This window comes from Fukomys damarensis, unplaced genomic scaffold, assembly GCF_012274545.1.
Source record: "Fukomys damarensis isolate Sample0158 unplaced genomic scaffold, DMR_v1.0_HiC HiC_scaffold_9, whole genome shotgun sequence".
NCBI lineage: Eukaryota > Metazoa > Chordata > Mammalia > Rodentia > Bathyergidae > Fukomys > Fukomys damarensis.
In genome coordinates this window covers 50,207,395-50,221,699 of record NW_022900921.1, presented here as the reverse complement: position 1 = coordinate 50,221,699, position 14,305 = coordinate 50,207,395, and the positions used below count along the sequence as shown (strand labels likewise).

At 48.8% G+C, this 14,305-nt stretch overlaps 1 protein-coding gene across 1 annotated transcript in view; it reads right to left on the bottom strand.

Annotated features, from left to right (window-relative positions):
• Positions 1–14,302, bottom strand: part of Sh3rf3 (SH3 domain containing ring finger 3) — a gene marked incomplete at its 5' end in the record, with an annotated part of 178,915 nt that extends 164,613 nt beyond the window's left edge. Inside the window, one exon of the mRNA XM_033761492.1 lies at positions 14,216–14,302. Coding sequence (XP_033617383.1) covers positions 14,216–14,302 — 87 coding nt within the window. The remainder of the gene's footprint in view (positions 1–14,215) is intronic.
• Between the last annotated feature and the right edge of the window lie 3 nt (positions 14,303–14,305).

Below are 14,305 nucleotides of genomic sequence, written 5' to 3'. Positions count from 1 at the left end.
TCCATTTCTTTCTTATGTTGGGCCTTCATGGCTTCTATCATGGTCCTAAGCTCATCTATTTTTTTGTTAGTTTCTGCTCTAGAGTCTCGAATCACGACTTCCATTTTGCTCACTATCTCTATGGTTATCTGATTAGTCTTTATATATGTATATACATATATGTGTATATATATATACACATATATATACATACATATATATACATATATATATATACACACACACACACACACACACACACACATATATACATAAATTGAATTTTGGGAAACTTTAATGGTGCTGCCAACTTTGGAAAAAGTCATCCCAATTTACTGTGTTGACTTGGCACTGTACAGAAATGGACAACCATATTGGTCTAGAAATGTTAATTTATTTTTATTTTTTATTTTTTTCCATGTGTACAGGGGTAACACATCGTACTAAATATGTAAGGTCATATCTACGTAGGTTTGATTACAGAAACTAATAAAGCATTCCCTAAATAATGAAAAAAGAATAAGATAAGACTATAAGAGCGAGAGGCAATTTAAATATGTTCAGGGACCATTTTCATCTCCAGAATTAAGGATTATTTTGATGTTACATCATTGCCTTTTCTCTTTTACTTTCCTTTTTAGTTTTATTTTAGGATTCCCTATTTTTAATGTTCATACAGAGATTTCTTTAACTGAAATACCGAATAGTTTCTTTGGTGTGAAAAACTATAATAGTACACAGGATCCTAATGAGACAATTAATAATGTGAAATAGGAAGTAAAGGGCTAAAGGTGTAAGGAAAGTGCGAAGGGTGGGGGAAAGGTAATAAGGGAGAGGAAAAAATATGAGAAACTGAAAAAATGGAAATGAAGTGTTTGTAATTGGGGAGGGGAGGAGTGGGTGGAGGGAGGGCAGGGACAAGGGGAAAAATGAGAATCAAGACCTATTATGTAAAGGTACAGAATCCCAAGGATGAATGTAATTGTATTGTATACCTAGATTGTACCAATAACCTCAATAAAAAGAAAGAAAAAAAAGAGTGTTGAGTCTCAAATTAGAAGACTCAGTTGTGGACAGGTGGCCTGCTGGACATTTTAGTCTCAAATATTTACAGTGACAACTACAGTGATTACTTTTTTAAAAAAGCGTTTCAGGTGAATTCACAGCTTGTGGGACAGTTCTGAGGGTGCTTCTGCTGAAAAACAGAGCCCTGTGTTTTTTCCGTGGTGGGCTGGGCTGAGCCTCCTGAGCACTAGGGTCTTTGTGTCCTGTTTGCACTTTCTGACCAAGACACCCCACCTCTCACTCTCTCTGGGATCTCATTCTGAAGCTTGGATTGAGCATCTCATCATGGCTGGGTGCCATGCCCAGCTCTGGGAAGGGGCACTGGATGAACCCTGCCCAGGAACATCGTGATGACAGGACAGGCTGCACCATCTTGACCTGTGGTGATTTCATTCAGACTACTACTCAGACCCTGGAACATCTCTGCTCCACTCAGACTGATGCTTCAGGCGACCTGTTGAGATCTCCAAGCTGAGATGTCTTGGGTTTGGCTTGAGCTCTGCTCCATTTAATCAAAAGTCAAGTGTCTGGCACACAATTCCAGTGATTAATAACTGCTATTAATATTCAACTTGACAATCATTTGCACTTCTAAACCTTCTCTCATCTAGGAGGTTACAATGCTTTCCAAAGACTTCAAAGGACAATGCAGGGCTCTCTCCCACCGAAAGGGTTGAAGGGGAGCCACTCACTGGCAGGAAGGCCTGGTGGACATGCTCGTCTGTGACTGTCATGTGAGGCCAGTCCACAAGCGGACAGCGGCACTCTGTGAGCCAAGTGGGCTCCAAGGGATGTAGCCCAAGATCATGGAACCTGACTGTGGGTACCACAGGCCACAAGGTCACAAGGGAAAACAACCCTTGGAAAACTTCCGATGCAATAGGCCCATTTTGTAATCATGTATTTTTGTACTCCAATTGGATTTAATTTAGGTGTAAAAATAACAAGGCATTCTTTCTGCAATCATGGCTTTTGTTTACCCTAGTGGAAGGTCAAAAGCATCTTCCAACGTATTGCAGCTGTGCTCTTGGCTCTCCTGGGATCTTCCCAGACGTGACATCTGTCACAACCCACAGTCCCAGCTGACCCACGGCTGAGCAATGCTGGTGAGGAGACAACACCTGGGGCCAGGAAGCAGAAGGAAGGAAGAGGTAGGAAGAGTCTCAAGGAGAGAACAGCAGCCAAGGAGTTGGGAGCTCAGGAAGAGCTAAGCAGAGGTGGTCAGGGACAGGGGAGACTCTCAAGAGCGGAGATGGATGGGCAGGTGGTGCAAGCTAAGGTCTTGGTCAAGAAAACACCTGAGGCCAGAACTGTAAGGTGAGGAGGTTCACTTAGTTCACTGTTCAGAAGCTAAAGCTAGGGTGCAGTGGCCGGGGCTTGCAAGGTCTCCTGTACTGATATGTCCCAGAGTGCAACATGCTAGAGAGTGAGGGCTCACTTTATAACAATGGCCCTCATGGTAATGAACCCAGTCCCCAGAACCCCAATGAACCCAAGACAGATCTGGCTCCTGACGGTGGTCCCCAGATCAGAACCAGTTCACTGGGACTCAGGGTCAGCATTGGGCATGGCCCTCAGAGTCCACCCACATCCACCTATGTGCAGCTGGCACATGTGCTCAGGACAGGTTCTGCTGCCCCTGCCTATCCCTGGGCCCTAAGCCATGTATCCAGCTTTGCTGAGGTACAGACAGTAAGGAGACAGCTGAAGCCAGGTGTGCACAAGACCCACGCATGGGCCAGGGAGGCTAGCTGGCCCTGACTAGTGTGTGTGAGGGCTAGGACCCTGTCCTTCTCAGCCTTCCTCAGCCTTAGAAGGCTCTCAAAGGCACTTACTATTTGGGTTTAAAATTCAAAAAGGCAATTTTCCCCAGAATTGTGTTCCAAACACAAAACAAGGCCCATTTCTCACAGGCAGCTGTCCAGCCCCCTGCCACCTCTAAGACCATCAGCCCCAGGTATCAGCGCCCATGACCGGAGGAAATAAGGCAAGAGGACTGATGTCTGGACACTATGGGGAAAGGGAAGTCTGCTAACTCCGTGACATAAAGTGGCTTTGTGGCTTCCAAAAAATAGCTTTTGTTATTTTTACCATTTATTTTCCCCACCTGTACTGAAGTATTACTGACAAATAAGAACTATGCATGTCCTGGCAAGCACGCCCTCCACCTCCTGTCAGTGCTTCCTGTGTACAGGGAGAACACCAAGAGCTACCCCACTGCAGACTTCAAGTCACACTGCTATGACTCCAATCATCCACTACTCCAGGGCTCCAGAGCTTACTCCTCTCTTGGTGATAGTCACACCTGTCGCCTGTACCTCTGTGACTCCCACCCAAAGTCTCGGGCAGTCACAGTCCAATCTGTTCTGTGGGATCAACCTTCTCAGCTCATGGCAAGCGTGGTCTTCCAGAGTCTTGTTTATGTACCATGATGTCTTCTAGGCTCACACATGCTGTTACACAGAGCAGGGCTTCCTCCTTTTTTAAGGCTGAGTAGTACTCTGTTACGGGATGTTCCTGACCCATATTCAGGTGGGCTTCACATCTTAGTTGTTGGAAACAATGAACACCAGAGTGCAGAATGTCTGATTTCCCTGCAACCTAAGACAGTTTTTATCCAAACAACTGTCACCCAGCCTCATCTTCACAATAATTATTTAATGAGTTTCTTTAAATTAATTCATTTTTTATTTAACTTTATTTGTTTAACTTTTTGTTTCCAAATGAAAACAGCAACTGCTGTAAGGTTTTTAAACGTGCCCTTGACAAATTTCAGGGATCATTAAAATAAACACAAGTAGAATCATAAAACACCTTCCCAGACACCATCTTGCATGACCCACCCTGGGTCCCCATGTTCCCATCCCCACCAGAAGCACCCTCTCCATCCCCATGCCAGTCCCCTCTGGGATGCTGTCTCCAAGTCCATGACACTCAGGACATGTCCACTGCCTCTGTCAACATGGCCGCTCACCTCAAAAACCAGCATCCTGGAACATTTCTCCACCTGATGGAATGTCCACCCAAGTTTAAAGAGCAAAAACGTGTGTCCCCCCCTCACACACACCTCTGGGGTGACAGCCACCCCGCCCACATCTATTGCTAAGATGGCAGCACCCCTCTACCCCATGTGTCCAGGAAGGAAAGCCAACATCAGGAAACTCAGACACAAAGATGCTCAACAGCACTGAACATCAGGGAACTGCAATCAGAGCACAGCAAGCTACTACTTGGCTCCAGTCAGAATGGCCACACCAAAACCAAACACAGGCTGGTGAGGACACAGGGAGGAAATCCCAGTATATGATGTTGGCAATGTAAATCAGCACAGCCATTGTGAAAGTAAACTAAAGGTAGAGCTAGCATATGTACAACCTAGAAACCCCACTTCCGGGCATAAATCCAAAAGATATGAAATGAACATGGGAAGAGGTCAGAGTCAACAATTTCAAGTCATAGCAAAATTATTAACCACAACTGAGATATGGACTCTACATGGCGGGGGGACTATTGTCCTGTGACTGGAGAGAAGATGAGGTATATATGCATGATGGCATACAGATTCAGACATTAAAAAAAAACACAAAACCCTGTCATTTGGGGCAACATGCAAGACCCCAAAGGACATCACATTAGTGAGATGAGCCAGGCACTGGGAGACAGGCAATGTGTGACCTCCTTGGGAATCCAGAAGAACAGCACCATGCCCATGGGGGGTGGGGCCTCTAAAGAAGGGGCTGGAAGGGCCTATTGTGTGAAGTCACAGGTGGATATGGGAATGACTGCTGGTGCTGGGTTGCACAACTGCCTGCTGAGGTTAGCAACAGTGCATCACACATTTCAAAACCGTTACAGGAATCTCAATATTCTCATCACAAAGAAATGATGAGTGTTTTGGGTGATGGGTGCGCTGATTACCCTGTTTCAATCATTACACAGTGTGCACACGTAGCACAACAGGTGCCATCAACAGGTACAGTTACTGCATGTCATTTAAAAATAAAACTAGAGAATGAAAAATCTCTGGGAACCCCACACTCCACTTGCTGACATCTCCATAACGCCAGGCAGTATGAAGTCGCAGCCCAGCAGCCCTGGATCCGTGCCCAACTTGGGGACCTGGCAGCCTCATATCTGCAGCTGTGCTGGTGAGCAGGTGTGCTGGGGGAGCTGGGCAGGGAAGTAAGGGTACACATATGACCTGAGCCTGGGCAGACAACCCCAAGACATGAAATCAGAATAGAACATACATACAAGTTGGATATTTTTGTTTACTTTTGGTGTCTCTGGCTGGCATTTGGCCACTGAGGTACCTACCTAAGCTATTTCCCCAGCTGAAGGTGGGTTTTTAAGAGAAAACACAAGAGCACAAGTAAACACCTTTTCCCTAGAAGAACCTCAGGGAGAGGAGTGGGGGTGGGGAGCAGGGACAGCTTCCAAAGGTGTGGAGGACACAGCTTACAGGTCCAAGAGTCCCAGGGGGACAAGGTCCAGCGAGGAGACAGCCCATTGCTGTCTAGGTGACTCTAGGATTGCCAGAAGAGGACTCAGCCAGGCTGGGGACGGGCAGACAGAGCCAGAGCAAGTACAGAAGAGCCTAGGCAGTGGATGAGGCTGAGGTGGCTGCAGGCTGAGCACACAGGAAGCACAGTGGTAGACACCTGGCACCCAGCAGGACATAAGGTCCAAGTACATTGTGACCCCAAGTGTCACCTCCCCACCCATCCTACAGCTGACAGGGCCTCTATCTTCCCCTGGAAGGAGCCTTCTGGGCTGGGGCTGGTCCTCCACAGCCTTGAGTTTGGCCCTGGCCCTCATACTGGATGGAAAGGCATGCAGGAACCCAAGGATCACAGAGGCATAGGCCCCACCCCAGAGGTCAGTGTGCTGGAAGGTGGCATGCATGGGCTAAGCCCCATGGTCACTGATAAGATGAAAAAGAGGAAGTGACCAGGACAAGTCACAGCCACCTCCTTTAAAGGACTGGCAGGGCAAGAGTGCCTGAATAACACAGTCCAGGTGGGGTGGTGAAGAGCACACAGTCAGCTTGAGGAGACTACAGAGAGTCCGCAGCCGCATGGGAGATGAAGGAAGGAGATTTGGGGTCCTGAGGTTTGGGCTGGACAAAATTCACTCACCTGAGCTCAGGTGGGTCCTGCACTGCCCACCCACCCCAGCCCAGACCCACATGGCAGCCTGAGGCAGACAGACCTCGGCCCACAGGGCTTAACAGCAGAGAAGCTACCAGTGCTTGTGGTACTGATGGCCAAAGATGACACAGAGATTAGTCTGGGGACACAGGAAGCATTATGATCCCCATAATCACACAAACTGGGTATTAACTCCACACAGAAAAAGAAAACATGTTCTATTTTCTGTAACACCTAAACTTTAAAAAGTAAGATACTGCTGAAGTTTGGGGAAAGCAGAAAAGGAGCATTAACATATAGAAGCAGAGCAGCAGAACACGGCTCACACAGGTGAGTGAACCACAGTCAGTGCATGGTGCAGCCAGGCACATACCTATGGCTTTTAGAGAAGACCTAGGGGAGGACAGCACCCTCCTGCTGGCCTGTCCCCTCCTGGCCTTGCCCTGCAAGCTGTGTGGCACTGTGTAGCAGTCAGGGAGACTCTCTAGGTCTGTACTACAGCCACAGATGAGACAAATAACCACCACCTGCCATGAGTGCAAACTCCTGGATGTCCAGCCACAAGTGCTGCCTCTGTGGCCCTGCCCAGCCACACAACCCAGACACTGCTTGCTGGGTGCAATGTGCTGGCCACTGTAGGCAGATAGGTACCTGGAAAGCGTAGGAACCACAGTGGTAGTCCACAGTCCCAACCCATGCCATCCTTCAGGAGGTTCCTGCAAAATCTGAGGTCTGTCACCTCCTTTGGATGTCGGGCAACAGCTTCAAATCCAGGAAAATATCTACTATTATACATAGGTCACAGCTTAGTCTGTCAGGTTGAGAAACATAAACTCCCAACTCTATGACAACTGTATTCCTGAAAGTAACAAAGCAGATTCTGACCCTGGGCATTTTCTCTGCCATGACTCAGGGCACAAACAGCCCTGCTCACCAGCCCCAAGGTGGCCTCTCCCAAGCCTAGATGGGTACACACACTCTTCAGAAATCTCTAACTGAGAGATGCACACACATGTCCACTCTATCCATAGGGCAAAAGGAACTCCACACACCAGACCTGGACCAGACAAACTGTCCCTGAAGTGGCTACCTGGGCCCCTGCAGCACTTTGTTTAACACTTCAAACCGAGGAGCAACAGTTGCCAGCTCAGCTGCCGAGGAGTCACTATCTGTCTTTGAAAGTGACAGCAGCTGCCCATGAGAACCCAGGGCAATCGTGAGGTGTGCTGACTCTCTTCCCTGTCCAGCACACCCTCCCTAGATCTCTGGGCTCAACCTAGTAAAAAAGCAAAGTACAGCCTTCTGTCATTGTGACTTAGATCCTAAGTGATACATCCCGATGGTTTTCACCTCAGGTGGTACTAGGGCTGAAAGACAATTTCCCAACATCAAAGGAGCCCCTGATCGCCAAATTCCAGTGACTACACTAAGGTTGGTCTTAGTGAGAAGGTGAACACCTTCTCCACAAGGTGCCATCTACATGACCCCACTGCAGAAACTGAGAACCAGCAGCAAGTTTAGAAAGCTCAGATGAGACCCTCCCCATCACTCCTATATACTCTCTGTCCCCCCTGGAAGGAGTGATCTAGAGAGGAGGTGTGCAAAGCCCTTGTCTGATCAATCAAGACACTGGAAGAAGAAAATGGGAGAGGTGGGAACCAGCTGCAAACTGAGGAAGCCCTGGCTCATCCAACCCACTTCCCTTATCAGAAATTCCTGCCAGAGGGCTGAGGGGAACGGGGCCCAGGGTTCAATCCCCAGCACTGGGAAAAGCATCCTGCCAGAGAGAAGACAGAGTAAGAAGATACTGATACGTGCATCTCTGAATCATTTCTGGCCACTTAAATAAGTGGGGAAGATTTACATCTTATTATCAACAAAGACCAATACAATTTCTATCCCTACACCTGAAACTGCCTAGACTGGCCATATGGTGGACTGCCTGGTGCGCAGCACTCTGAGAGACAGGAAAGAGAATGCTCCTTTTCTCCCTGGACCTGCTGCTTTCTGGGTCCCTTTCCCTCTGCACACAGTGAGGTCTCTTTAGCTTTCTGTGCATTCGCATTGCCCCTGGGGAAGCACATTTTTAAATTCTCTCTCTACTTTTATTGGCCTGAGTTCCTGTGGTGAATCCTAATTACTCTAAATCAGATGAACTCATGTGAGCAATCCACGCACATGCCACACTGGCTAAAATGCAAAATCCTAACATCTCTGTGTTTGCAGACAGCTACTGTATATTGAGCAGGTAAACTCAAGTGGGGCAAAGAAGAGCAGCATCTCTTCACGAGGTTCCTGCAAGTCTCAAATGGACAGCAGCATCTGACCATCACTGATCCTTTGGGGCCCAAGCAGAGAGTAAAGGAGGCAGCACCTGCAGGGGAACTGCCCCGGAGGCACTGACTCTCTACCTTGTTCCTTGCAGCCTCACTGGCGGCCAAGTAAGGCTCTATTCAGCACAGCAGGATGTGCCACTGAACAATGCCACCACCTCAAGCTTAACACCCTGTTCTATGAGAGTCAGGTAAAGCCCTGTATAACCTGTAGAGCACGCACTTCTCGCCCACAAAGTCTGGAGGTCACCTGAGCAAGTCAAAGCTCAAAGACACTGGTCATGGCCCTACCAAAGTTGCCACACAGAGCATCTGCCCCTAACCAAGGGCTGGCCGATGTTTCACTTCAGAAACATGCTCAAAACAGATCAAGCTGACTATAAAAGGCAAGGATCAAATACAGTTGAGCTAAAATGCACACTGGAAACACCGCATAATTGGGAAGTAGTGCTGTTGTGCCCCCGCAGGCTGGTGGCTTCCTGAGGAGTGGAGCTCTGTTTCATCCTGAGAGCAGCTGGGTTCCAGGAGTTACAGCAAGTAAGGGGGCTCTGGACTAAGGAGGGGCTGCTGGCCAGAGGGGACAAGCTGCCTGGTAGGAGCAGGAACCTGGCAGGAGCAGCCACCCTACAGGAGCAGCCTCTCATCCCCACTGTGTCTTGAGCACATTATGGTTAAGGCACTTTTGTTTTTCACTTTAATGACGCTTGTAAAGATCAGGAACACTGCCTCTGACAACAAAGACAAAACCTGGAGCAATTTAGCAGGTGAAATAGACTCAACCACTCCACCACAGTATTCCTAACTGCCCCATGATCCTGTTCCAATGACAGAGGTTGACAGGTATGGAGCAGACCCTACACCTCCCAAATTCCCACACCCCCACTCCACAAATACGCACAGACGTGCAAGTCTACATCCACAAACATGTATTCACACCTCCACTACATAGCTGCACACATGCTCACATCCTTAACTGGACACCATCACAGTGGCAGGGGCACCCACTCACCCTCATGGAGAAGGCAGGAGACCCTCTCCCCCCTGTTTCCCTCTGGAGACCTGGATGGGGGTGCTAGGGCTAAGGTGATGATAGAGGAGACAGCAGGTGAGTGAGATCCTTCAGAAAGAGCCAAGGGCTGGGCCCAGCTTCACATACCTGGGGAGCTGCCTGCCATGATGACTGCATTCCAACCCACACAGGCTCCTCCTGCTATGTGCAGTCCTGGGCTTCTGCAGAGCAAGCAGGTGCTCCAGGTCGGCCATGCTGTGTGCAGGACCCTGGTCAGGGATGAGGCTTCTCTAATCAGGAGGCACCACGTGCCCTTCAGCAAAAGAAGCCGCAGCCTAGCTATCTCCACCAGTGACAGCTAGCTCATGGAGGCGGAGTAAGGAGCACAGAAGGCTCAGATAGCCTGACTTAGCCCTTTGCCCACAGCGGTTGTGACATGGAAGGTGTCCACAAATGGTAATGCACTAAAGCTACCCACTGAAACATGGCATGGTCATAGATCCGAAGGCACTGTCTACTCTCTGGGCCTTCTGGAAAGGTCACACTACGGCTCCACTGTCATGATGCTGCCAGCCCCCACAGGCCATCCAGTCCCCTACTGCTGAATTTTCCTCTGGAGCCCTTATTATACCTGAGGCTAGTCATACAGAAGGCAGCACAGGCAGAGGGCATGTCCTGCCTTGGTCACTTCCTGGCTCTCAGACCTGATGAGACCTCAACATAGTCATGACCCAGGCACACGATGGGACACTGAGAGCTCTGTATAAGGGCACTGACACCCATGCCGGCATGCAGCAGGTGCTCGGCAGCTGCTCAGGGACAACCCCAATTGTCCACCACCAGAGCACAGGGCCATCTGCTTCCAAACACCACAACACCTCTGCCTGGGCCGCAGCCAGGGAGCAAGTGGACCACACAGCACCCACTGTACCTCATGGACAAACTGTCCCCTCATAATGCCAGGATAACTTATCCTTACCAAGCATCTGTCTTCCTTGTTCCCACCATGCTTATGAAAGTTGTCCTCATGATGTTAAAAAATACTTTAATTAAATATTATGTAACTGATGAGGCTAAGCACAAAGAAAAAAGAAAATGCTGTCCTTAGAAGACAAAGAAGTCTCCTCAGACAGACTCAACAGAGGCAGACAGCTTCAAAATGGTCAAATCAGGTGTGCACAAGAACATAAAATAATGAAGGGGAGGAATTACCTAGAATCCAGAAAGATGCGCCACTCAGAATTCCCTGGCAGACTCTGAGTTCCCACTCCACTCGAAGAAAAGGAATAGGCAATGGTAAGTGGTGACCACGGCTTGATGTTCACACAATACAACCTGGACTCAAGGTCCTGAGTCCTGCATCCAAAGATAGTGTAAGCATCACATGTGGGCATTTTCATACAATGAAGTACCCAACACATATAATGTGTGACCCTCCCCAGTCTGTTTTGCCTTTCCATGATTAGACCCTACTCCCACTCCTAGGGGTATAGAAGAGATTTCCAAGTGGGCCTGATCTAAACATATCCTGTGTACCTCACGATACTCCACACACAGTGGGTGCAGTTCAGTGGTGAGTGCCAGCCTAGCTTCTGCAAGGCCTGGGTTCCATCCTACCACCACAAAGGGAAGAAACAAAGTTGTGTCTAAAGACTACCTTTACTAAAAGTAGTGCCCACGCTTTCTTTAGTCCCTTAATGTGTATAAATGTCCATCCTTGAAATCTTTCAGAGGTCTGGGTTGAGGCCTGCCTGTACCCACAGTGCCCCTAGGGCAGAGGGCCTGACCCAGCAGAGACACTCAGTAAGTTCTGCACATGCCCAAAGCAAAGCAAGGAGTGTTCAAAATAAAAAACATTCAGAAAAGAATTGTGTTTTTCTTATAACTGGGTCCTTATTAAATCTCCCACACTGAAAAGCAACCTCAACATGGAAACACAAAAATCTTCAGCAGGCTCTTTTCTTGTCTGCTGCAGCACTGGGGAGGGAACCCAGAGCCTCCTGCTCACTAGGCAAGTGTGACCCACTGAGCTGCACCCCCATCCCTCACAAAAGCCTTCTTAGCAAGGCAGATCATCCTGAAAGAGTTCTCTCAATACAGCTCTGGAGTGTTAAAGGGGGTCTTTTCCAAAATTATGAAAAGATTTAACAAGCAAGTTAGGCTGAGAAATTTAGCACACATTAGCAATTGCCATACTGGGCAAGACCATGAAAACAAGACTCTCAAAGGGCACTCTAGGAATCCAGGTATAAAGTATTCACCAAAGGCCAAGGCAAGACCGGCAACCCCAGTGCCAGGCAAAGGAGATGTGAATTTGGTCCAAAATGTCCAAGAATAGCATCACTAACTGATTCCCAAACAGTATTAAACGACTCCCATAAAAGCAGAGCTGAGCAGCTGTGTTGACCAGGTTGGGGGACTCTAGGTGCCGGTGAAACTAATGCAAATGAAACCAGACAGAAGTGAAAAATTTTACATATGATGTGTCCCACTGTGTAACCAAGATCACAAAGCAGACATTCTAAGAGTTACCTCTCTACAGATCTACAAAGTTTACATATCCCAACTGGCCCACGTCACACGTCTGAGGAACTTCCCACAGGGAAAACAGGAGCCTGCCTGCTCAAGGCCCCTCTCACTATGGCATATTTGGGATCTGCTGAGTGGTGGGACAAGTGCCATCGATTAAATGAGCAGCGGTACCAGAGTCGGCTTGCAGGGAGTTGGCACAATAGTGTGCAGCAAAATGCCAGACACCTGTCCTGAGGCAATCTCTACCTGAAGTCTCTGCTGGAGAAGAATAGGTGGCTTTAATGGGACTCTACTCAGTCCCCTTCCACTTCACATCCTGCACAGGATGCCCCAGACCTAACTCTGCTGTTCCAGCAGGAGTACAGTGCCCGGGTCTGTTAGGTGACCAAGGAATCCAGGGATGAAAAGGCTAACAGTATTATAATCTCTTCCACCATGGATTTCTCCTTTCTGGAAATGATCAAAGATAGTACTCAATTTGATTCAGACTTTCCCCAGAACCAGAACCTAATCCCTAGGAGGTGGCCTATGGTGACAGAGGGCTACACTCAGCTAACAGAGCAAAAAGAGAGAATACGTGTTCTCAGGGTGCCCCAAAGTATGGCAAGCTGTGAACACAATTTCTGTGCATTTAGAAAGTCACCCATAGTTTCAAAATCTACACAGCTACACCTCAGTTCCCTATCACTAAGCTTTGTTACTAAATCTTACAAGTGTCCACCCTTATGACAAGTTCTGAAGAATACCACGATGCCAGAATTCCAGACATGCCCCAAGTCTGGGCCTCTGCCATGGTAGAGATCACCTCTCAACCTCCTAGTCCTGCACAGTCCCTTCCAAGATCAACAGAGGAGACTTCTGTAAACACACAGCCACCGAGAAACCTAGAGATTTGCCAGACACTGGGTGTGGTGGCATATACCTGTAAATCCCTGCACTCAGGAGGCTGAGGCAGAAGAGTCACCATGAGTTCAAGGCCAGCCTGAACTACATAGTGAGATCTGTCACACACACACACACAAAAAAAGCTAGCTCCAAAAATTACATAATTACTGAAGCAGGTGGCGACCTGTTCATTTTGCAAATAAAATTCTTTACATTAAAAACAGCAAGAACAGGAAAGAAAAGTTTTGCAGATCTCTAACTGGAGCATGGTTTTCAATCACAATGAAAACCAATGGGGGAGGGACTCCCCTCCAGCAGTGAGCACAAGTCTCCTTGGTCTGGAGAAAACCCAATTCAGAAAGTGTGGCCTTGGACCCAAGCCTACACCCAAGGTGCCAGCTCCCCACCTTGGCAACAGTCTGGTGCTGCATGGTTCAGATGCTCCCAGACCTTCAGGACCTCGCATGTTACACTACACACCAACTCCCTGCATGGTCGGGGCAGCCGAATATGGTTGTGCTTTTAAAGCAAATGATAGTTTCAGAAAATCAACGACATATTCTCCATCAGAAAAAAGAGGGGGCACTTTGTGTTTCACTCCAAGCAGCATTCCATGGGTGACCTCAGATGACAGGGGTGTGTGGTAACCAGAACAAGAAGACTTGAAATCAGACCACTGATCCTCCTAAGATCTGTCCACTAAAACACAGGCAGCTAAGGCTAGCCAATACAAATGCACGATTAATAATCATGATCTGAAACAGCTTCGTGGGACTACAACCCTGCCTGAGGGTGCAGAGGGGACAGTGACTCCACGATGACCTACCACACCCAGAAGGGCTGGGGCCTCTAGGTTAACTGTCCCTTCTAAGCACTGGGAGTGGCCTGCCCCCCACAGGACCCCTCTCCTCCAATCTCCAGACACACAGGCAGGAGCCAACGCACTCCCCTGCAGCCATCGGAACCAGGAAGACAGAACAAAGCTCCAACTTTCCTCCAGGCCCGCTGAGGGGCGCAGGTGGAGAGTCTGGGGGTCCGGGGAAGAGGTTGTCACTGGGGAGATGAAGGAGGACACAAAGAGGCAAAGAAACAGGCCCAGGAAAGGAGGGGAAGGACGGTTCACCATGGACCAGATGTCCAGGTGCCTGGCCAGGGCAGCCAGAGTGGCACAGGAGCCGTGCCTGGACCTGGGGGTCCCAGGAGGAAAGCAAAGTTGGAGAAGAGGTGTAGAGCCCGAGCGCCCCTCCCGTGTCAGTACCCACCTTTGCCGCCTGTGCTCTCCTGCCCGCGGCAGATTCGCAAGGGGCGCCTGGGGGCGCTGCTGGGCCGGGGGGCGCAGGTGGGCCAGGACC